General features: G+C 35.1%; 3 protein-coding genes across 3 annotated transcripts; 2 read left to right on the top strand and 1 right to left on the bottom strand.

Annotated features, from left to right (window-relative positions):
* The first annotated feature begins 12554 nt into the window (after nucleotides 1–12554).
* On the top strand, nucleotides 12555–15457 carry Rbsn-5 (Rabenosyn-5). Its single transcript, XM_017629555.1, has 4 exons — nucleotides 12555–13294; nucleotides 13363–13510; nucleotides 13697–14334; nucleotides 14397–15457. The coding sequence occupies exons 1-4, from the start codon at nucleotides 12755–12757 to the stop codon at nucleotides 14640–14642; spliced, it is 1572 nt and encodes a 523-aa protein (XP_017485044.1). The 5' UTR covers nucleotides 12555–12754; the 3' UTR covers nucleotides 14643–15457.
* Nucleotides 15278–16569, bottom strand: Acbp1 (Acyl-CoA binding protein 1). Its single transcript, XM_017629556.1, has 4 exons — nucleotides 16490–16569; nucleotides 16334–16385; nucleotides 16145–16259; nucleotides 15278–15684 (listed from the first exon to the last, which is right to left on the bottom strand). Exons 2-4 carry the CDS (start codon nucleotides 16346–16348, stop codon nucleotides 15542–15544), a joined length of 273 nt encoding a protein of 90 aa, XP_017485045.1. The 5' UTR covers nucleotides 16349–16385; nucleotides 16490–16569; the 3' UTR covers nucleotides 15278–15541.
* Nucleotides 16570–17918: 1349 nt separating this feature from the next.
* Nucleotides 17919–25304, top strand: inc (BTB/POZ domain-containing protein inc). The gene is made up of 6 exons (XM_017629553.1): nucleotides 17919–18360; nucleotides 18476–18747; nucleotides 19137–19322; nucleotides 19390–19455; nucleotides 19526–19716; nucleotides 24956–25304. Exons 2-6 carry the CDS (start codon nucleotides 18565–18567, stop codon nucleotides 24966–24968), a joined length of 639 nt encoding a protein of 212 aa, XP_017485042.1. The 5' UTR covers nucleotides 17919–18360; nucleotides 18476–18564; the 3' UTR covers nucleotides 24969–25304.
* The last annotated feature ends 257 nt before the right edge of the window (nucleotides 25305–25561 follow it).

Below are 25561 nucleotides of genomic sequence, written 5' to 3'. Positions count from 1 at the left end.
AAAAAAAAAATCTTTTAAAACAATATAATCTAATAATTTAATTAAATAAAGAAACAAATAAATATAAGAAAAAAAGTTTCTAAAAATTAAAACAAAAAAATATTTGGTTTTTAGTATAATCGACGAATTAAAAGACAGTGGTTATAGCGATAAACACATTTAATCATTGATGGGTGGGGCTAGACCTATTTTCCAAAAACCTATAGTATGCTTATTTTCTCTTAAGAGGTCATTGCTAATATCAAGTTTGAGTGAATAAGCTTTAGTAGTTACTATATAATATATCGCAGTGTATATATTTTTGTAAATTACCGTTACATGGGAGGTAGACGTGGTTATTGTTCGATTTTTCCCATTTGCAATACCATCCTTAGCTCAAAAAAAATATACGCGCTAAGTTCAACTATATCTATTTCGATTCCTTCAGGCTGTTACAAACAACCGTTATGTGAACAAAGTTATAACACCCTCGTGCACAAGTGCGGTCTGGTATAAATATGACTAACAGATAGAAAGAAGAAAGATCTAGTTGCACATTATAACATGGTCACACTGGTGGTGCACCTAATTTCTCACACAGCTGGAACTCCATACAAATGTATGTACATACATACTTACCTGAGCATCGAACGGTGGTAGTTGATCTTGAAATGAAGGTTCTTTTAAGTTAAAGATTGAAAAAATTTTATGAAACTCAATTGCCCGAAAGGTGCAAATGGGTGCGTGTGCTTGATTTAAAGGAGTATTTTTCTTGAATGTGGCTGGTAATTTGAGTAGGAACACACGTTTTTGGTTTTTTAAGCACCACTTCAAATGTAAAAGCATACGAATGTATATGTACATGTGGCTACGAATCTACATTAGGGTGGTAAAAAAAGTAAAGTCGGAGTTTTAATGCTCTCATTCCCTAGGATTGTTCTATACTAAAAAAGCAATCCTATTTTTTCCATCAAAAAATATTTAGAGGTCGCTCAAAATGCTGAAACTTTTGCATGTATTTTATATTGGAAAAAAACTAGTTTTCGTAGAAATGGTATATAATTCATGAACATCAATATTTTTCAATCGTCAAACTGTGTAGATTAGGTTGGTCCAAAAATGCATGTGAAAAAAGTAAAGTGGGAATTTTAATGGTCTCATCCCCTATGATTATTCTATATCGTAAAAATATATCCGTTGCTTTTCATTTCGAAATCAAAGAATATTTAGAGGTCGCTAACTACGCTCTAATTTTTCCATGTATTTTATATGGGAAAAAGTAATTTTTAAAATTATATATATGTAGTTCTTGAAAATCGAAATTTTTCAATCGAAAAACTCTGTTTTTTCGAAAACTTTTTTTTTCATATTAAATACATGGTAAACTTAGGGCGCTTTTAGCTACCTCTAAATATTCTTTCATTTCGAAATCTTTACTTTTTTCATATACATATGTACATTTTTGGACCACCCTAATCTATATTTTTTATTTGTAAATTCCACCGTTGTTTTTTATTTTTGTGAATCCCATGTGTATTAAGTTACTTGCCTCACTCCAGCTTTGTTATCTCGATTAGTGAGCGCATACTAGCGTTTGTATTTGTTCTTGCTCATTGAATGTTCTTTTTGCAGCAACAGTTTGCTTTTTACAACCACTTTGTTTACCTTGTTACACTTTTTCGCTAGCCAACAATTAAATGTACTTATATATTTTCATTGGGCTGTCTTAATTATGTGGTTTTGTGACAAGTTCATCACGCAAAGAACCCTGCTACACTCAAGTACTACCTACCAAATTGTTGTGTGCTGAAGGCTATAAAATTACATACCAAAATGCGCGCATGCGCGCAACAAATTTGCTGATTTGAAAGTACAAAAGTACATATATTTATATATGAACATATTCACTCATTTAAGTACATACTTCATATACATACCTATGTATGTTTGTAACAATGAAATGTAGCGCACAATGGCAAGTTTTATACATATATAGGCGTATACATACATTACGGTGGCCTTTTTTCGAAAAGAACTCGGATTCTCGGCCTCACCCCTTAGAAATCTGTGAATAGCCGAATACCGAATCGAAAACATGTTTTTTCTTGTGTTTTCGTCCATGTAAAATCTGTCAAACGAGAACCAGTTTTCGCTGAAAACTACTTAAAAACTTACGTTCCACTCATTCTAATAGGTGTCGGCACTAGTTTTTTTTCGAATATTTATCGAAGTAGAAGTCATATTTTATTTATCATCTTCAATATGCCAATGCGGATTTATTGTTAATTGGCTTGGCTAAATTAAAATAAGAATTAAAGAAAAAGGTTGTTAATGAGAAGAAAATAAGGCTAAACGACGTAAAATTTGGGTCAATCAAAAAACATTTAGAGGTGGCTCAATGCGCGTATTTTACATGGGAAAAAACAAGCTTTCGAGAATGTTATCGAGTTTATGTGAGTCCTTAACAAATAATAACAAATAATCTTTTCAAAAACAAATTTTGCGAAATTTCAAGGATACAATTTTAAAGGACATTTTCAATACTTACCAGTGCTTCTGCACCAAAAGCTTGAATGTGTTTAAATTCTACAGGATTTCCCTTTAATTTGATACCCATACTTCTTCCCTAAAGACAGTTTTCTGAATTTTTAAAATAATTTTTGAATTACTGTCGTCAGAGTGAAAAACTAAAAACGCAATTTTACTATATTTGGCCCATGGTTTCGCGAATATATTGACATTTTTGTTTAAAATTTACTATGGCGCGGTGTTGTATGTATAATGAGCTAGACATTTATAAAAAAAATATTAATTATTAACTAAAAAGTAGAAAAAATATAGCCAATACTGGTCAAGAAAAGGAGTTTCTATTATTGTAATCAGTGCAAATTACAAATCGACCTTAAAAAGGCCAGAATCCCGGTATCCCGGGATTAACATTCCTAGAACATATGTATGTACATATTTTTGTTTGCTTGTTGTCCATAAGGAAGCGAGAATTCCTATAGAGTAAACAGTGCTACTGTTCCTGCCAAAATTGGCCGTAAATTTGAATGTTGGCAGTGTTTGAATACTTCAGTGGCTTTTGATTGAATTTTTCAAGAATATATTTAGCTTTTTTCAAAACGCTGGGGAAATTTGCGTACCCCACCATAACCAAAAACCACACAGGAAAAATAAATTAAACAATTACGTTTTTTACATAAAAACTACATACACATACTGTGCCAGTTGGTTGCTAAAAAAGGCAACGCGAAAGTGTCAATGTACGTTCATACAAAAATAGCATCGACAGACGTAACAACAACGAAAACTAAAGACAATGCAATAAAACGCCTATGAATCCATTATATATAAACAAAAAAATGCCAAGCTGCGAAGTAATACATACTTATGCACTTATGTATGTATGTATTTACTCTGAGCTATATGTTACCTCTCGCTATTATTTTCCTCTTGTTTTTTTTTTGTATCGAGTAATCGACAACTAAATGGTTTTCTCTTATTCAAAACTGCTTTCATGTTGTTAACTTAATTTTTCTTCTGATTTATTTATTTTTTATTTTCAGACATTGCAGAAATCGCTTAAATAAACACTAAAACACACACCCAACTAGACACTAGTAAAACACTAAATACAACACACATGGAAAATCACTGGAATGCCTCCTTTTGCCGCTACCAATGTGGCAATAAGCAATGCTCTCACGTTCTGGTTCACAATGTTCGCATACAAATCAGAAAGCGCACACGCACAAATATAAAAGTTTAAATAGCATATAGATAAAAAAAAAACACAAAAATCCAATTACATACTTAAAACAGTATTTTTATGTACATATGTACATAAGTATGTAACAGGCGTCCCAATGTGAACAAAGCAAACTGACTCGCGCAGATCACCGAAAACCCGTGCAAGCACAACGAAAAGCTAAAATCAACTGAACTTACCCGTACTGATCGGCATGGAAAGGTGCACCGAAGCGGTACTAAAAATGTGGTAACACGATTGGAAAGTGGTAGTGGTCTCGCCAGAGAACGTGTCTCGCTGCTTGTTGGAAAGCTTGTTTTTCATTTCCAATCGGCATCTAGCTGAGACATATATATAGAGAGAGAGAGTATGCAGCGCTACACTTAAGTAGACATGTTGAGATGATTCCAGCTCGTCTTCCAAGCAGCTGCGGCAGTAGGGATACGATGTTATGTCGCACTGCGTGGATTCCCAAAGGACAATGTGCGGTAAATAAACCTGTAAGAATCCGCTGCAGAAGCTTCCTAGACCGCCCGCGGTCAACAACCGGCCAGAAGGACCCTGCCCAACCAATTCATCCGCCCTGCAATTTCCAGTGATATCACTGTGTCCGGGCTCCTCAGTCAGGGTGAATCGAACAGGTCGAGCAAGTCGCGCGGGTAAGCACTACTCCGGTCTGTTTTTGGTATGACCTCTCGGGGTGGCTGTGGTTTAAACCCAAATGCGGGTAGAATCATCAATGGTTCAATCTGGAGGTGCATTGGAATCGGGTACCGGACCCATAGTACGGCAGGGATTTAGATCGGCCTTGAGACCTGCCAAGATGGTTAGTGTGTCCACCCCGCACTGCCAATTGGTACTGAAGTGCTTGCATTTCAGGACGCTGGTCAAGGCATTTGAATTGATCCATTGTGCTTAGAAGCACCGTGATGTCAAGTAATTTTGGCAGGTAGTCACATTAGGCACCGACACATCCGGGTCCTGGGACCCGAACCAGCATGATTTGGAAGTATTCCGAGGCGGTTGAGAGAGAGGTCAGGCATTCCCCGACCAGTTTCAATTGTACCATCAGCGATCCCAGCGCCCTGATAGCCGCTTAGCTATCAGAGTAGATATTTACCCTCCTAGTCGGCAAAACAGGGGGCTTATTAAATCGGCTGCCTATTTTATAGCGGCCACCTCCGCCTGAAAGACGCTGCAAAGATCCGGCGGTCTGAACATAATATCTACTGAGAGTTCCTGGCAGTAGACTCCTCCTCCAACTCTCCCGTCCAGCTTTCGTTCCGTCGGTTAAGATGTTCATTGGACCTATACTCCTGAGACTACCATTCTCCTATTCATACCTTAGAGTGATGTGCGTGGAAAAGGATACGTTTGGAGCCAGCCTAGGAGCATTCTGATCCACTTCTTCCGGTAGGAAATCGAAGCTTTTGAGAATTGTAGAGTGCCTAATGGCTGAGCGAACTGACACTGCTTTGCACGAAATGTCAACCGGTGCGACACTGAGCATAGCAGTTAGCGTTAAGGTAAGAGTGGTCAAGAGCGGCCTTTGCACGCGCTCTAGATTCCTAACATGAGTAGTATTTTGCAGTGAATTCCACTTTTGAAAAGAGGGCCTATCTCTTCCCAATGGCATTCTTACAGCAGTGAAAAGCCGCCGATGCCTTTTTTACTCGATCCTCAATATTTGGCTTCCATTATAGCTACCCGTCTAGCATCTCGCCCAAGAACTTGACCCTGTCAGAGGGAACAAGTGAAACACCTCCTATTGAGGGAAGCTGGGCATGAGGCACCTTGTACCTCCTGGTGAATAAATAGTGTGCAAGTCCGAAGCCAGCAGACCAATTTGTGGCCAAGTTTAGGTACCCTCGCAAAAGATCATATAATAGAGTGTCCAAGAACTTTCCTTTGACGATGAGTGCCACAACATCTGCGTAGGCAATAACCTGGCGTTCTCTCCTTTCCAGCTCTTCCAGGATGACATTTTTCACGACTACCCAGAGATGAGGTGAAAGGACGCCTCCCTGAGCCTAACTAAGTAGTTCTCAGTTCCGAGCTTAGTCAAGGCTCTTACTACTGCCCCAGTTAACACATTATTGAAAGGCCCCTCGAGGTCAAGGAAGGCACCAACAAAATAGTCTTTATCCTTAATAGACACCTCTATAGCTTTGACGATTGTGAGCAAGATAGACTCCACGGATCTACCCTTCAAGTAGGCATGCTGAGAGAGGCTCGGCNAGGACGTGAAGAGCCGTCGGCGCCTCTCCAGTAGTTCACTGTAGAATGTAGTACAAGCTTCGGTCAAAACATACATCGATTCCGCTGAATCTTGGTATGTTTATGGCGATCACCGCTCTGCACTAAATATTGAAACTTATTGTAGTTAATTGTTATCTACATACCTAAGTATTTAACGAAACTTGTGTATGCAGAATAAAGAGAAATACATCGTATACCAAATTGGTGTCAGAAAAAAGGGCAAATTAACAAAATCAACGAGTTCAACGCTTACAGGGAAAAATGGACAGAGAGCAGCGAAGCATCGCTGTGTAGCGCGCATCAGCAAAATAACGCAACACCGTTTTGGCAGCAACAAAGAAATAATGCGCTCCCGGTTCTTGACAATTATCAGATTCAATTCGTTCCGCAGCAACGGTGTTCTTCGTCTGAAGTACACGCGTGAATTCCAATGCGTCGTCTTACTCCAAATCGGTGGACTATTGGTTTAAAGCATACAATATGAGCAGTGACTCCCAGCACTGTTATCACATTATGACTACTTTAGATCCACTCCCTCTGCCGACCATTGGGCAGATTAGTAAAAATGTCTAAAACCCACAATGAATTCTTAACTCTAGCATAGGCATGTATGATTGTCTTAAAAGCGAGCTATTAAAATATTTTGGCGAATGTCGTCATGATGAAACTCTACTTCCCAGTTGGAAAAGTAGAAATGCATTACATGCGTGATAAATAATATAATAATAATATTACTGCTAACTATGTAATCAGCAGCTAATGTATTCAAAAACATCTTAAAACACATTCACTTCTCGATACTCGGTTATGCAAAATTGAATACCTAACTTTCCTTAGGACATCGCCCTGGGAAAAAAATTCATTTTCGAATGTGAAACGGGTTGTTTTACTGATTATTTTTTCGACTACTATACATTACATTTTCCCACTGGGGTGTCATGTGGATCCAACGCTTACCTGAATTAGTACGACCGTCCGTAATCGCACGCGAAGGCCATTCGATGTTCAGATTGCAGTTGCTGACGCTATTATAGAAGCATTAACCCAGCGTCAAATTTGTCCATCATCGTAAACTGCTTCAGTTTTGCCACCAGAGGGGTCACAAGCAGAAATCGCTCCACTAACGAACACAATTCTCGAGCTACAACCAGTGATCGGACTTCTACCACATTGTGGTAGATCTGCCACTTTTTTGAGCATCTACCACATCTACCACACAAGGTCTGAAATCTACCACATATTCGCGGTTTTGAGTAGTTTTAGTTAATTTTAAGAGCAAAAATTGTCCAACACTAACAACAAGCAAAATGTGAGGATAAAATGTGTAAAAAAGTGTAAAATAGTAGATTTCCTCAATATTCCATTTTTCGACAGGAAACGTGGTTTTATTTTGTTAAATTGCAAAATATATGATTATAAAAAGAATTAATAGCGAAAATGGTAAAAACGGCGATTTTTGTGAAAGTATTAGCAAATTTCAGTGTATCTAAATTTTCTAAAGCGTTCTTTACTTTTACTTGAGAATTTTCAAAATCGGCAAATCCCAAGTAGCGGTTTCTGGAACGTGCCACATTTGTTCGCGCTACATCGCGATGTGATAAAAAGGAAAGCTGGCAGCACTCCGCAAGGTTGCAGAAATCTTTCGAAATATGTTGGAAAAATATGTTGATATGGAAGGAACTGCTTTAAACTGTCAAGGAAAAAAATTGCTAAGACTCAACGCAATTTTTAGCAACTTCAATCTTGCACTTTATTATACTATAATTAATTTTTTTTTAGATTCTAATTAAAATGTTTGCAATTTAGGTGAAACCTGGCTGCAACGCAAATTCGATACTCTGCGTACACATGAACGTAGTCTCGTTCACGCACCAACCATAGACTTCCGCATCGGCGTAGTCGCCCAAATACTCGAAGGTCTACTCCCCAACGAATGCTGGTAGCCTATGTAAACGTCGCAGAGTGGGCTGAAATTGGCAGGTAGGGACTTAGGTCTTTAAATGTGTATTTTCGAACTATATGATCCACTGTCATAATTTTATGCTATATAACTTTTGTGATATATTTGAAAAACTAAAAGAATAATATAGATCTATCTTATTTTCGAAGTAAAGAAATTTAGGCAATAAGGAGTGTTGTATGTATTTTAAAATGTATGTGTATCTGCTTGCTTGCATAGGTAACGTTAGTTACTTTAATTGAAGTCGAAGCAGTTGTTTTTAGATACATATGTTTTACAGAATATTGTTTAAATTCAATATTGAATATCGCCAGATACATACTTTCCGATGGCGTTGATTTCCGTCAGACGGTTTAAAATTCACGTAATCAATATTTTTTGTTTTCCTATTAATTTGGACACAACGCGTTGATACATGGCGTATGAGTAACAAAGAAACGAATCACTGAGTTCTACAGTACGTTTTTTTAGTGAATTATTGCTAGCTCATGTGCCAATAGAAATTGTCTGTCAATATTGAATATTCGTAACAATATTATGTAAAAGTTATGTATGTGTGTACATATGTAAAAATCAGCACTTCGACCTTAACAAAAGTAACTTTTATGTTTTTACGTACCTTTTTTCCTACCTGCTACCTGTAAAAGGACAGCCTACCCAAGGAAGAAGATGCGCATACATTCTAAAATACATATTTCCTACCCTATTTATTTCCCAAATTTCAATAATTCGAAAATAAGTTAGGTCTAGAGGCCTTGCGATCTTGGACTATAATGTTATTAATTGTTGATTGTTCATTAGTCAGTTGTTAATTGTTTACGTTTGAAATAACTAAATGCATTAAAACAATGTAGTGGTTAATTCATTTCGAGAATAACTAAGTACTTATTAATATTTGTGCGTTGATAACCCATGTAGAAAAAGTAGCTGTCAGACCCGCAGTGGTAGTACTTTCTCAGCAAATTTTTAAATTGCAAAAAACGCAAACTATTTCGTTTAGTAAATTACATACTGCACTAGGTCTCCTATACGAATATATAAACCACATTTTGAGGAAATATGCGGTAATTGAGTTACTGCCATAGTTGTGATTTTTTCCATACATTTTTTTCTTAAATTGGCCATAACTTGTTAATTAAAGAGTTTATAAAAAAATGTTTAGGTACGAAAACGGGATGCAATAATGTGTAGAATCGAGCCCCATCATTGTTTTTTTGATTTTTAACTAGTCATTTTTTTGATGTGTCTACGTCCATTACAGACAAATTTCAGCCCACTGAGAGACGGACAGAAGGACAGACCGGCATGGCTAAATCGACTGAGCTCGACTTTCTGAGCATTTAAGTATGCAGTTTAGTAGGTCTATCTCATAATCAAATCTCATAATAAAAGAGAAACATTCGAACAACAAACGCAGAAACCGGTTTGTCTCAAAACCAAATTTGACAAGGAATGACGGAAATTCGTTCCAAAATACATCATACACCCACCCTGTGGGAAACAACAAATACCTAAAAGGAAATACAAATAAATATATTAATAAAAATACAAATAAAGATGCAAATAAAAATATTTATAAAGATACAAATAAATATACAAATGCTGTAATAAGGATACAAATAAAGGTAAAAATAAAGATACAAATAAAGATACAAATAGAGATACAAATAAAGATACAAATAAAAATACAAATAAAGATAAAAACAATGCTACAAATAAAGATATAAATAAAGGTACAAACAAATATACAAATAAAAATACAAGTAAAGATACAAATCGTCGCCTGAGTAAAAGATTGTCGTATGTTAATTTCGGCAGGTTGTGGGAAATCGCGATTGAAGTTTGGAATGCAATTTCTCAAAAACGCGAAGGTAGATTTTCCCCAAGTCTCTGAAAATGTTACTAGTTCACAAAATTCGTAAATCATTTAATTTTTAATGTTTATTGTTAATTAGTTTTGAGTTTATGAAGGCTGTTCTTTAGTCAAATTTTGTCGTAAGCGTCCACAATTTGGCAGCCACTTTGTACGAAATACGACAAAATGTGATAAAAATTTCTACCAAATTAACGACACTTTTTACTCAATATCATGGAAACTAAAAGAGATATCCAAAAATAGAGAACGCCATTTTTAAGATGTTAGTTAGCTTAATATGGCTGCATCACCAATTGAATTTTTACTAAATTATCGAAAAAGTTGTAGTCAATGGCGCATATTCATAGTCATATTTAGTACTCAACTAAGTCGAAACTATTCTAAGTCACAGATAAAGCTATTCATAGTCGCCGTAGTTTCGACTTTTCTGGCTAAGTACCAACATAAATTTTAGTTTCGGCTGCAGCTGCAACTAAGTCGTAACTAGGATGAAGTATTTTATCAAATTAAGGGAACGCAGACGAAATATGAAAAAATTAAGTTGGTAGAGGATGATTTTGATAATATTGAATAAACTCCAATTAAAATTTACAAAGATCGATCCATTTTAATCGGAAGATGAAATTAAATGCGTATTACAATTCGAATAAAGCTACATCACAATTTTATAATTGGAATAATTTAGATAAATTTTCAAATAATAAGTCAGTTTCACGCTAGTTCTTTTAAAGTAAATTTGTACATAACATTTAGATATCTACTATTTGTATGTTCCACAGCATGCTTTCGATAAACATCGACCTCACATCACTGCGGTTGTTCTGGCTATTTCACACAATTAACAAGAAAATGATACCTTATTCTTTTGCATAATCATGCAATGAAAATAAAAATTACATAAACGGATGATCAAACTTGATATTATTTAATAAAAATGTAATTTTTCCAAAATATCGTAAAGAAAAATCGATACATTTTCACACTAGTTTTGCTATATCGTAAACTAAGTCGAAACTACTTAGTAGAAGTCTGAAATGCGACTATGAATAGAGGTAAATTTTAAGTTGGTACTTAAATTTAAGTTGCAACTTTGTTAGTTTCGACTTAGTTGCTGGACTATGAATACGCGCCAATATCTCGGAAACTAAAGGAGATATCTAAAAACCGATAACACCAATCGAAATACCTTATTTCAAAATATATAACTGCATCTGGAACTAAAAATCGTCAAAATGGCGCTTACGACAATCTTTTACCCAGGCGATGAAATAAAGATAAACATAAAGATTTAAATGCGTCACCATAGAGTTTTCATTACTCATCGTCACCGAAGAATTTTCATCGCAATCTTCAACCTATAAATATGTATTCCTATGCGTATTAAAATAATTGCATTCAAATAAATACATAATTTACGCTAGAAAGGTTTGATGTTGATTTTCTTGTCGCTCAGTGTGCCTTCAAAAATTCTAATTGATCGAAACACCAAAGTTTCGGTATATATACATCTTCTATTCCCACACCACTCCTTTTACTCATGACCACTTCACTCAATTCGTTAATGTGTTGGCTTCTTAATGTATGAACTTTCTTTTTTATATCCTCCACAGTAATGTTGGCATTTTTTTCTTTTATTTCATTATGTATTTCAAATAACGATTTAGATCTTTTTAGTCGATCTAAATAATGTGGATGACGTACATTGTACAAATTTTCGTGATCTTGATATTTTATTAAAAGAAGCTCAACCCAAGACGCATCAATTTTTCGTCATTGTGTACAAATGTTCCACAATGTTTTTCGTACTCCTAAAGTAGCTCAACCAATTCTTTCGTCCACATTTTAAAAGCGAAGCGAAGAGCACTTGGATGAAAGCGAAATGTCAAAAACCCCCCAACCGTGCGTGCATGTACCCCGCTGACTTCCCTACACTTCTTGCCCACAAGCGCGAATCCCATGACCAAGGCGAATTTATACAAGGTGGTGTTACTGGCGAATTTAGATTTTGGCCGCGGTACTTCTTAATGTCAAAATGATGTGTTTGTTGTAATATTTCTCCTTGTTTATACCATGTTCTGACCGACATCGAAAACATGTTTTCGTTGCTAAAACTGGCTTTCGACTTAAAACTTGTGTTTTCGTCCATGTAAAACCTGTCAAACGAAAACCAGTTTTCGATGAAAACTACTTGAAAACTCACGTTCCACTCATTCCAATCGGTGTCTTCACTAGTTTTTTTCGATTATTTATCAAGGTGGAAGTCAAATTTTATCATTTTTAATACGCCATTTCGAATTTATTGTTAATTGGCTGGCAAGAGTAAAATAAGAATGAAAGTAAGAGGTTGCAAATGAAAAGAAAATGAGGGAAAATCATTTTGGTTTTGTTTTTGTGTAGCAGAACTGTAATCAGAGGATATAAGAAATATCAACGAAAACACTAACAGCCGGTGTGAACAGCCTTCAGCCCACAATCCCAGAACACGTTTTCAAAGTGTTTTCGTTGTCGGTCAGAACATGGTATTAAGGGCTAAATAAATAACACAAACTGCTAATTAAACCTACTTCAGTATATTCCCATACACTATTTTGTAGATGAAAAATAAATTTAAACTTAAATATCGATATTGCGGGTAAAGTATCGATGTCTTCGATATATCGATCTTGGAATATCGATTCGAAAAATCGATTATCGTGCCATGAACACCCTATTTTGGGCGAGTACTCGGATATTGTGCATTTGTACATCAATAACATTTCGATTAATAAACAAATCAGCTGAGTGCTTGGTGAAGTTGCAAAAAACGCCCACACATCTCTTTTATTTATTAATTATTTATTTGCGAAAGGAATTAAAATTTGTAAATTGACAAGATAGTAATTGAATTTTCTAGAATTCTGTACAGGGTAGTACATAAGAATTGAGCAACATGTCGAATCCATTCGGTGAACCAGATGATTACGAATCCGATGAAATATTGGAAGGATTCCTTTGCCCAATTTGTCGGGAAGACCTAAAGTCTGCTGAATTCTTAACAGTGCACTTCGAAAGGGCACATGCAGAGCAACAAGACGCACTTAAATCTGTTTTCAAGGATATAATTTCGAAAGCTAAAAATAAAATACGGAATATTGACGAGGCTTTTGACCTCTCACGAAATTTAGAAAGAAATGCAACGATTAGCGGCGCTACCGGCGGGGGTGGTTCAGGGAGCAATGCAGCAGGTGCAACCTCCGCTGCGAATAACAAAATAAATTTCAGTAATGCAAGGACGCGCACCAATGTTTATAATTTTATGGATCACCAGGAGGTTGGGGCAGAATGCAATCATTTGGAGTATTATCAATCGGTAAGGAACCCTCGACTGGAACGTTACGCTAGTGAAACAAACAAATTGATTATACGTTTGCATAAATTATTAACAAATTTGCCAACTGATCCGGTCCTGCGCAAGCAACATGAACGCAATGTAAGACGTTGGGTTGGGAATAGTCAATGTGAGTAAGAATATATGCACTCATACTTTTATATTCGCAGATTGTCACTTGGTTAGATGGTAGTTCTGTAAAGTTATGCCCCAGTTGTGCTAAAAATTTCCATATCGCTCGGCGACAACATCACTGTCGCCTCTGCGGAAGTATTATGTGCAATGACTGTTCAAAGTTCCTATCAATAGAAAATGCGCGTAAGTACCTAGTTCCTTTATATCTTTTATCCGTTTACCCGTGTAGTGAGCTTACTCAAATTCGGCAGTTAACTTTCAATTTTTGTACTCAACACCTGTAGTTCACTGCTGAATGGGAGTTAACTCGTCGCTGTAAAAACGGCCCTTATACATCTAATACATGTAGAATTTATTCGGAAATTACAGTGCAACTCGCTAGTTTGGCTATGTCACAAAGTGATGCCGCAAAACAGCTGCAAAATTCCGTTAACTCAAATTCCTCAAATCCTCAGCAAACTGCTATACGCTGTTGCGATCATTGTCTCTGGCTTTTAGAAACCCGGCAAGAAATGCATGAAAGTCGAACATACCATCCACTTGTTTCTCAAGTTTATACTGATATACAACAGTTGCGGAAAGACGTGCTGCCGGACATCGAAATGTATTTGAAAATTGTTAGCAGCCTTTACGAAGGGGAGTCCATTTTCACTATAGCAGATGCAAGTGCATTGCGAGTCAAAATTGGTCAAGTGGCTGAAGCTATTGATTTGCGTAGTAAACGCATATTGGCTTTACCTTGTCAGCAGGGTAGTCGTGAAGAAGCTTTAAAAAAGTCAATACGTTTATCTTGCATTCAACTAATCAAAGATAAAATGCTTTCGATACCACCATTGCCTGCAGAGGAAGAAATACGCAAAATACAAGATCGTAAGCGTATGGAAGCTGAACAACGTATCGAAACTGAACGTCGTCTAGCAATGGAAGCATATGAACGACAGGCTTTAGCAAACAACACCAATGACTTCCAAAACAAAGCTAACAATGACGGCGATTACGCATATGGGGTATACATATTTAAATTTATGACGTGTTTTTAGTATAATATTAACAACTTTATATTTTACAGTCCGATTTGCGTTCGCTGGATAACTGGTCGGCACAGCCAGTAAATATATCGCAAAGCGAAGATCCACTCATTGAACAAATAAATATTATAAAAGCATATATAAAGCAAGCGCGTCAAGAAATGAATTTTGATGTAGTGGAAACGCTGGAACTTAACTTACGCGAATTGCAGCGTGAATTCTACGAAAGGCAAAGGTCATCAAAAGAAGTTAACGCGGAGAGCGAAAGGAACAAACATCTGACTTAATTGGAAATAACTAATGATGATTTACTTTACATTTAGCTTTTTTTTTGTAATATAAGGAACAAGGCACGACGGCATGGGCCGAAATTTCAATAGGCATTTAATGCTACGTAATGTCGGATATAAGGAGTATTTTTTAGCAATGTACCGATGTCGCATTCTTAAGTATTATTTGCATTAAAGCATGATATAATGCTCAGATTCATTTGCAGTACTTCTCAGTTCGGAAATGTATTTATGTATTTACATAGTACATATAAAATATGAACTAGGGCTGGGTCTGTCCGCACATCCGTTTGGATATTCGTACATATGGAGAAAATCCGGATATCCGGATTTTCTAAACTGTATTTGAACAGATACGTAAAATTGTTATTAAAATTACTGAATCGAGTTGTATAATAAATAATGAGCATTTCATTAATACAACTGTTATTTTTTTCTAATTTTTAGATTCGATTATGCCGATATTCGAATATCCAGATAGTCAACAAAACGACATATAACCCGCAGACCTAATATGAATATATTTTATTATGACAATAATTTCGAAACCAACAATCCATCCCCCTTGACATGGCGAAATTCATACATTCCCCTTCCTGTTTAGAAATATATTGTGAGTAATTTTACACAAGTGTGTTTTAAGTTATGTCTATATTTTAATAACACTCAAAAAATACAAAAAGTTTATAAAGCTGACTACTTTTATGATAATAAAAGATAGAAAATTGTGCATTAAAACGTGCGTTCGGAAACAGACGGTGGTTTTCTTATTAGTGTAATTATTTTCAAAATTCAATACCAATTATAGAAAATGGAATATCTAAGTGATAAATGATTAAACTGCTATTCAATAGCATTTCTTTTGTTCCATAATTTCAGATGTATAATTATAATTTTTAAGCTTTCAATCCATGGGTCTGAACCAAAGCGTTGACTTTCTCCACATAAGAGTTCATAGCGTCATCCTTCGATGTACCTTTACGATTGTTCCAGGCTTCCCATTTTGCTTTGCCTTTGAAGTCCAAGAAGCCGGGTTTATCTGCAATAGAAGGTATGAATGCAAATTAAAAATAGTTTACCTAATAGTTCATAGGTGATATTTCATAGTGCTAAAAACAACTCGAGCCACGTCATATTTAGTTCTAATTCAGAACTTTTTTTAGACCCAAGATCCATTGCCGGGACACGGCGGTCTATACAATGTAAGGTTATTCCTCCAATTTAATAATTATTAGTTATTCGTCAATTTATATGTATTCCAATTGTAATAGGTAATTCATTCTGAAGGTTGCACACTGGAGTTACCAAAACCCCGTGAACTTCAAATAATTTAGAGCTACTAAATAATAATTCCCACATACATATAATAATGTTTCAAATCAACAGTTATATGATTGCTTAATGGATTCATATGTAGCCTAATCACAATCGAATTAAAGTCATAAACTTGTCTTGATAAGTGAAATACGTATGTAATTAGATATTTATTGCTGTCTCACCGGTGTTGATATCTCCTACGGTCGCCTGTTTGTACAAACTGTATAATTCCAATAAATCATTATCGGATGGAGTAGAAGTTAAGTTCTTAACATTCTCGGCGGCTTTATCAAAATCCTGTAAAATAAAAGACAAAGGTCAAATAATCGCTTGGATTGGTGGCCGCACCCTGTTTGCAAGTGAAAATTTACCTCTTGGCTGACCATTTTTATTGATTTTCTTTCGCTGAGCACTGTAGAAATACTGAAATATATTCGATTTAGTTGATCTCGATTTAGCAAAGATCCATTAAATTTTTTAATTATATGTGTGTAAAAAACAAAAACCTTTACCCTCTACGTGCTTACCGTTCGATTAATAATTGATAAGTGAAATTCGGCGGGTGTAGAATAGGAAATGTAGCCAGATTGTGTCGTCAAGGAACGAACTAATAAAGTCATTTCGTACTTTTTAACTCTAAAATGTAATGTTAACAGTAAAGAAATTCGTTTTAATTCATTAATAAAATATATTTACAGATATACTGAATTGGCGAAAATCTCAAGTTGATAAGAAGTGATCGATAGAAACTCTAATAGGAATATACACAATACACATTTCCAGCAAAGGACGAAATCTTAAAAAACATGTAAAAATACACATATGTAATTTTTTTAAGATTACTTTGAATTAAGATCAATTTCGCAGAGTAAAAACGGAGTAAAAACGAAAACCTTCTAAACAATCGATAACAGTATATTTTGATTTGGGGTAAACTGAAATATATCGGGTTTTCTTTTGCAACCCTGCGATACGTTAGAGCGAGAAAAATATATGGCGTCTATCCGAATGACTTAATGAACTCAGACGACGGATGAATGCCAAAAACGAAATCACTGATATTCACTACCGGAAGTCATTGAAATGCACTACCGGAAGTACAGGGTGAGTTAAACAGCTAAACCAACGAAGACTGTGCACAAGAAACAGCGAAAATGGTGATGCCAGAGTATGGGCGAACAACCGACTGCAAGGTTGCATTTTCTGCGTAACAAAAAGATTAGAAGCAGGGATGAAACGATACCATGACTTGGAAGTAATATCGAAAGAAAGTATCGATTCCTAAAAAATATCGAATCTATGGTATCGATACCTAAGTCATCAGTTGACGATTATCTGATTTGATGGAGAATGAATTTAGCTCAACGAAAAAACTTTCAAATAACCACACTCTATAATATCACAAATTTGTACCAATTTACAGATCGTGTGATCCATGCGTAAGAGTTTTTTTTTTTTTAAACAACTGTGGTTTTCTTTTCTTAAAGTGACAGAGCTAGACTTCTTGCCTTTAGTATTTTCCGCTAGTCTTTTCAGCGCGAAGAATAAGACCCTGTTCAGTGAACACGTTAAGCGTCTGTTACGTGAACGGGGTCGAATAGAGCTACGCATTGAGTTTAATATCGTGTTGAAACGTCTGTACTAAACATTCGTCCAGTTTACTCTTCCACACGAACAGTTGGGCCGCATTATATCGACTTTGGTGAAGCAATTGGAGCGTATATTCTTTGCATTACATATATCGACTTTGTCGCCTTCTCGCGGATTTTGCTGGAAATTAAGCAGACATGAAAAACAATGCGCTTAAGAATGTAAGAAAAATTGGCGAAGCCAAATTTGCCTTAGTATCGGGTTTCGATACAAGTATTTGTTTTTCGATACCTACTCTGTACTTGGTTCAAAAGTATCAATACCAAAATCATCGAAATTTCGGTATCAACCGAAAAGTATCGAATATATACTTGTATTTACTCGTATCGTTTCATTCCTAATTAGAAGAAATAGAAGTGAGTGAAAAGAATTTAGCAAATAAAAAAAAAGAGCGAGTAGTGAAAAGAATTTAATCTGTGTTTTTAACAAATAAAAAGGGAGATAAAATAATCGGTGGCGGAATTGATTCTGAAAACTTTTGTGAATATATACTCTGTCAGACATAAAACAAACCATTCTTAAGTGGGTTTGGATGATAATTGTTTTTGAATCAATTAACAGAGTAATAAAATTGCAGTTAAGAACGCCCGTCAATTGCATCTTTGTTCGGGTAATAAGGTTCTTTGTAGAGAAATAGAAAACATTCCATTCTTGCTGAACGTTAACATTTACTTATTGCCTTTGCTGCAGCAGAATTTTTTGCATTTACATTGCAACCAATTGTGCAGAAACGAACCAATCCTCCAAGGTACGTACACACTGTTTACTGCGAACTCCAGGTGCACAAACATACACGTGGAATCCTTGAAATTTTTTGCTCGGAGCCTTCTATATTTACTAATTGTGGTCTCATTTCTTTACAGATATTCTTTTCATTAAAGTATCGTTGAAAGTGAGGTGAATAAAGCATAACACTATAATTCTGTTGCGGACCGCTCAGAGTGATATAGTTATGACAACAATAAATATAAATTCACGAAAAAGTCCAATGCTGAAAAAGCAGGGCACAGACCAGTGGGTGAAGCTTAATGTGGGTGGCACATACTTCCTAACAACAAAGACCACGCTCTCCCGTGACCCAAATTCGTTTCTGTCACGTCTTATACAAGAGGATTGTGATTTAATATCTGATCGGGTAAGAAAATATATTGAAATAGTTATGCCAACAATTGCGGCTGCAGTCTTTAGCAAATCATGATAGTTCACCAGTTTACACTAACTTGTTTTTGTGTGCATAATCATTAAGTTGCACACAAATATTTTTCTGCATAAATACAAATGTGTGTATGCACCTAGTATGTAGGTTATTGTTCTGAGGTAGACATGATTGAGGGTGCCAAGGTAGACAGCTACATACATAAACAATAAAGCGCCCCAATTTAAAATTTAAGTAGTTCAAAGTCAAACCAAATCAGCTCAAATATTTTATCTTTTTTGGTATTCGTTCAATATAATTATGCACGCGAATTGCAAAAGTTTTCACAGTACATAAATTAACTATTTATACAAACCATGCAATTGTAGGACGAAACAGGCGCCTACCTGATTGATAGAGACCCAAAATATTTTGCGCCAGTGCTGAACTATTTGCGGCATGGGAAATTGGTTTTAGATGGCGTTTCCGAGGAAGGAGTTCTAGAAGAAGCTGAATTCTACAATGTGACACAGCTGATAACACTACTGAAGGAATGTATAAATCATAGAGATCAGGTGGGCTTTACATATTCATATAACACTACACGACAGAAATATAATTGTTTTTCTTTCATTATGTTAGCGACCACATGCTGATAAAAAACGTGTATATCGTGTGTTGCAGTGTCGAGAACAGGAATTAACACAAGTAATATCGTCATTTATGCATTACTAATTAAAGTTTTAACTAATGGAATTATATATTTGCACAAACACAGATGATCTCAACTTTATCAGATGGTTGGCGTTTTGAACAATTAATTAGCGTTGGCATGCAGTATACAAATTATGGACCATTCGAAAATAACGAATTCTTATGCGTAGTATCAAAAGAATGCGGTTCATCGTCGGGCCGTGAACTGGAATTAAACGATCGCGCTAAGGTGCTACAGCAGAAAGGCTCTCGAATGTAAGAATTCGTGCGTTTTAATTAGTACTAATATATACACGTTAAAATTAAAATTGAAAATTTTATATGCATATTATTTGCGTGATATTTGATAGTTGAAGCAATATAAATATTTTTTAATTATCAAAGAAAAATATATATTTAGTAAGAAGCTAACCTTGCCAGAAGTAGGCACCAAGAATCGCATATTTCAAAAATCCTCAGAATTTGTATTTACAGTTGCTAAGGTACCACATATACTTGCAAATTATTTACGCGTAGAAGCGTACATAAATTGTTTTTAGAACTAATTTCATCTGCAAACAATTAATTGAATCTTTTGTTGTGACATACACTATTATTCGATAAATATTTTGTAATTTGTTGTTAACTTCGAATTGCAATATTTTGCAAAACAAAACCCTAAACGCTTAAAACACTATTAATAATATATGTATTTGTATGGTTAAGCAATCTGGCAGATACCACAAAAAATGTAGCCTTGGCAGTCCGTTGCAATCATTGCTTTTGATGTTCTAAATAAGTGGACTGAACCCATTTAACCCATTAGTAAAAAAATAAAAAATAAAAACCTTTAATACAAACATACGTATGTACATATATACATATGAATAATGCCACCAAAATTAGTTCCCCACCGAATGCATCGGTGAGAGTGTGAGTTCAGATATAAAATCGGGAAAAGGGCGCGTTTTAGACTTCTCATGCGACGGTGGGATTTNCCGAATGCATCGGTGAGAGTGTGAGTTCAGATAAAAAATCGGGAAAAGGGCGCGTTTTAGACTTCTCATGCGACGGTGGGATTTTCATATTTTATAAGTAGGATAGTAACATGTGAAATTTTGTCACAACCACAATCAATCAAATCTCTTTACCCTTAACTGCAAATTTCGATGCAATAATTGAGGGGAAACTGACTTGATCATAAAGGCGACTCGGATAAAAAATATATGTTTCCTTTTTGACGTACCACTTGCAATCACTTAATTCCCTGTAGAAAAATAGTCTCTGTATTTGATGGACACAAGGCAGAAATTTTTTTAGTCGCATGAAAAATATGTAATTATTGTACAGAATTCTGAAATGCATCACTCTCAATAAGATATGCACAGAAATGCAAAAAAAAGATGTAGCATTAGCAAACTATGCGAAGATACTCTTTAATGAAGCTTTTGAAAAATCGCCCATTTTGATATAGTCGACTTCAATCTCTTCTAAAATGTAGTGGTCACGACACTTCGGTTCTTTCGCCGCATCCTCTAAATATTGGGTTGATGCACAAGTAATATAACAAAATAAGAGAATTTATAAAGAATTTATCGCGATTAACTGTAGAGAACATAGAACGCACAATTAAACCCAGACGAACGCCCAAATTGTGGCATACAAGTTTATCTAACCTAAAATTTATAAAAGAAGCCACAATATAACATTATTTTCTATAACGAATTAATAAGTAAAATAATAAAATAACATGTTCATTACTAAGAGGGTTTGAAAAAGAAAAATATATAAGAGTTTCTAATACTCGACCATACAGCTATATAAATATGTATGTACGCTTCTTAGACAACAAGCATGTATTTCGAAAAGGAGCGAAATATTTAACATAAGTGTGTTCTTTAAGCTAATATGAAATTAAGCAAATTTTAAGCTTGGGTGTATATTCATTTTCCACGCTCTGAAGTTGTTGCAAAACTAAAAAGTAGAAAATAAATCTCTTTTTTGCTCAAGTGTGCTGAAGCTGCTGTTTAAGTGCATCTTGAATAAAATTTGTATATACAATTGAAAATTATTTAAAATGTTCATTTTGAGACAACATTAAAGAAGTAAGAATCATTTGAAGACAGTTCGCATAGAATATAAATTATTTTATAGTGTATATACATACATACGTACATACATTTAATATTTGTATAGTGTACTTTATATTGTGGAACATTTAATTGTGCGATAGTGTGCGTGTAATACTGCTTTTGTTTAAGTGTGTGCGTGTGTTAGCGTTTACTATACCCGCTGCTTTTTATATTCTACCGCTAGATTACAGCTTGATACTGATAAAGGATATGTCCAGTAGGCAAATGCATAATAAGAACTCCTATATCCATAAATATGTAGTGAGATATAGTGATCAATATGAAACAAGTAAAGTACATTTTTAGTATAATAATAATAATGGATTGGCGCTTACACACGATCGGAGGTTTGCCAATGCCTGCCGAGGGGCGACCGCTGTTATCAAAAAACCTTTTTTCTATATTTTTTGCGGTGTTGCTTTGACCCCTGGCTTGAATCCAGGCCCGGCGGAGTGGTAGCGTGCACTGCTAACCACTCCACCACAGCGGCCGCCATTTTTAATATTCTTTTCATTTATACATAGAAAAATCTTTAATGAATGTCAGTACAGCAAATGTTTTAGAGTTTTCATGGTAGTTGAGGTATTATTATTACATTTTGAGGGGACACCCATAAAATATACCATTTTTATGCAATTTGCACAACCTTTAAAAATTCTAAGCGAAAGAAAAGAATAACGAAAAAAAAGATTTCGGCTATAGAAATTGAGTTGAATCTACTTATTACAAACATGTATGTATGTATGCATATAAATGATTTTTTATGCATTTCTCCTTGGCTAGGAAATATTTAAATGCTCAAATTTTATTGCATACATACTTGAAACATAGCACTGCTCAATAGAAAAATATTAACTTTGTTACTTTAAATGCATTTACAGATAGGAAAAAAAGATCTCACTTAATTACCTGAAGGCACGAATCCCATTAATGAAGAGGAAATTAACAGAAAATAGCTGGGAAAAACGACTATCAAAATATATCGAAAAATTTGATTGATTGCCCTTTGTGCCGAAAAAATACTTAATTGATGTAGGTTTTTATTCCTTTGGGGGAAGCAAGTTCGAAACAAAGAAAATTTGCCTTTGAATCGGTGATGGGGCTTCTTATGAGAATAGAGTTTTTATCGTTCCGCTTCCCGCAACGTCACTTAATGCTTCATTGTTGCAATATTTTGTGACCCACATTTCAAAACTAGTTTATTTTTCTGATAGCAATAAAGCTAAATACTGGGTTGATGATAAACTAATTCGAAAATATAAATCAGTCACGGCTCTGATGCTGTATCAGTTTTTGTAGTTATGTAAAAAGACAGAAGTTGGGTAGACAAGGCAGCGGCCGTACAAGTAAAAAGGCAGCGATTTTGAAGTGGAGAAATATTTACAGCTACCCCTTATACCCAGATTCGAAGATCCTTTAAGTTGGTGGAAGCAAAGTCGCAAAGAATTTCCAAATTTGTTTACACTGGCAATGAAGTATCTCTGCACACCACCTTTCAAAGTGAAGTGAAGTATAAATATCGAACTCATAAATGTTAGTACTGCTATTTCTCATAAAATATATCTGATAATGTATTTGAGCCTCAACTCAACTGGACCTCTCCTTAATGCATTTAGCTCTGAGTGCCTCTTTTTTAATGAAAGATTTGACTTTTTAAAATAAAAGAGAGTTTACAATATTAACTGGGGGTTAAAAATGCCTATTTACATACATCATATATACATACATATTTTCTTCTGCCAACATTCAGGGCTATCGCATAATCCATAAAAATGCGATCACAGACAGCCTCATTGCGTAAGTCGTAAATTAGGCTGAATTGTACGACTCGACAACATTAGCATTGTCTACTGTCGTGCTGAAATAAGTAAACGACGAAAATTGTCGAAAACTATGCAGTGCTGCCAAGTTCTTCCGTTTTAATACACTAGTCGAGTGGAAATTTTAGGCAATGACGCTAAATTTTCGATACGATTCGACTCTCGAAAAACGACTTGCATTCGGCACGACTCTCGCAATGAGGCTGAGAATCTTGACTGTTATAAACGTATAAATTAGGGCGATTCGACTCGGTTTTTCCAAACCGGTTTCCACCGTTTTTTTGATACCTATAGGCGGGTTTTTGAAATCTTGATTTTTCGAATATCGAATAAACCAGATTAGATAAAGGTTTTAAGTTTTCGAAGTTTTCATGGTTTTTCAATTTAAGGAAAATAAATGTAGACCTACACCTACCTCCGAAGAAGCTTTTTTATGGCAGAAGTTCAGCTGGAGGTTTGCCATTGTCTGACGAGGGGCGACTGTTATTTAAAAAACACTTTTTTTTTTTGCTGCTGGGACCAGAAGTTGAACCATGGACCCCCCGAGTAGTAGTAGGCACATCTAAGCACGCGGCAACGGCGGCAAAAGCACTACTCAAATCCGAAAAAAGGCAGGACAAAGCAATAAAGTATAGAAAAGAAGATATAATAAGACGAAACGTGAATTTTTCACTGATTTTTTTTCTTTTACTTTTGATTTAAAAAAAAAACTTTAACTTGTTTTGTAATTTTCACATATGAAAACTAACTATGTAATAATTCTAAACTATGTAAAATAAAACCGTTTTTTTTTCAAAGTAACATTTTTCGATTACTCGAAAACCGGGTTTGGAAAAAGGCGAATCATCGAACACCCTAGTATAGATAAAAGGTAATATGCTAGTTTCGCAGCTAATCGAATTCATTTATAAAGTTTTCGTAGATTTCATGGCGTGAATATTAAAAGTGCGACACCTCGATCCGTGCTGTTGCTCGTTTCTGTAACTCTTCTCTACCGATTATTTTTCTACTGGTAGAGTAGATACGTCATTCTCTAACCCCAAACTGATACTGTAAACTCTCCCTGAATATTGTAGATTCGCCACCGTTGAGCTTACATTAAATATTCCGGGTGGTCTTTAAAATATCAACATCTAAATTTTGTATGAAGGACCGGGTGGGTCTACGTACAAAATAAAGATAACCACGAAAATTTGCAAGTTTTGAAAAAATTTAATTTTTTTAAATCACGAAAATTCGACCAATTTTTGACTTGAATTCTGGTAAATTTAACATACTATTTAACTTATTCATATACATAAATTCATTTTAGCTGGTCAGTCAATATTTTTCAAATTTTAATAGCGACCCTTAACTTTTTATGTAGAATAAAATAAAGAGGTGCTCCATGACGTTGACATTTTAATGAACACCCTAACGTACATAGATATGCTAGTGTATGTACATATGTAGATATTTAGTAAATAGTAAAAACTAAAAAAAAATTTCTGAAACACTAATTTTTGCCAATTGAAATTTAATGCATTTTCTTGTTTCTTATTTTGTTTTTTTCTTTTATTGCAGTCTCGGAATTTAAAGTAGAAAGCGAGCGAAATGTTACACCACCACCAACATCTATCTCCCCACACCCTAGTAGCTATCGTCAACGAACTTAGTAGTGTCCCTACCACAAAGCTTATAACCACAAACAGCACGCTACCATCTTAACCACTAACTAGCCGCACCAGCTATCACAGTTACTAACACCCAAGTTCCCAAACTCAAGTTTAAGCCCCGGCCCAATTCACCAAACCATCACAAACCTAAATTTACCGAATACTTTCAGCTATGGACACGCAACGTCACTATTGATTGTACTGAATCGATTAGATGAATTCAAAATACATACATATGCATAACAAAAAGAAATTATGAAAAAAAGCAATGCTCCTCATTACTCGCCCGCAATGACATTTACACACATACATGCAATAAATACATATATGTATATATGTGTGTATGTATTTACATTTGCAAATTTATTATTTTATATAAGAACATATACTGCGTTTCATATTTTTATTTGCGTTTATACATATACATATATAAATAATAACCACACGTGTATAATATAATTTATTTATAATTGACATTAATTCATTAAAAATGCATCTGCAACAATTTAGCAAA

Source organism: Rhagoletis zephyria, unplaced genomic scaffold, assembly GCF_001687245.7.
Source record: "Rhagoletis zephyria isolate East Lansing unplaced genomic scaffold, Rhagoletis_zephyria_1.1 Rzeph_scaffold_06881, whole genome shotgun sequence".
Lineage (NCBI taxonomy): Eukaryota > Metazoa > Arthropoda > Insecta > Diptera > Tephritidae > Rhagoletis > Rhagoletis zephyria.
Note: the sequence above shows the minus strand (reverse complement) of the source record. Positions and strands in the feature narration are given on the sequence as shown.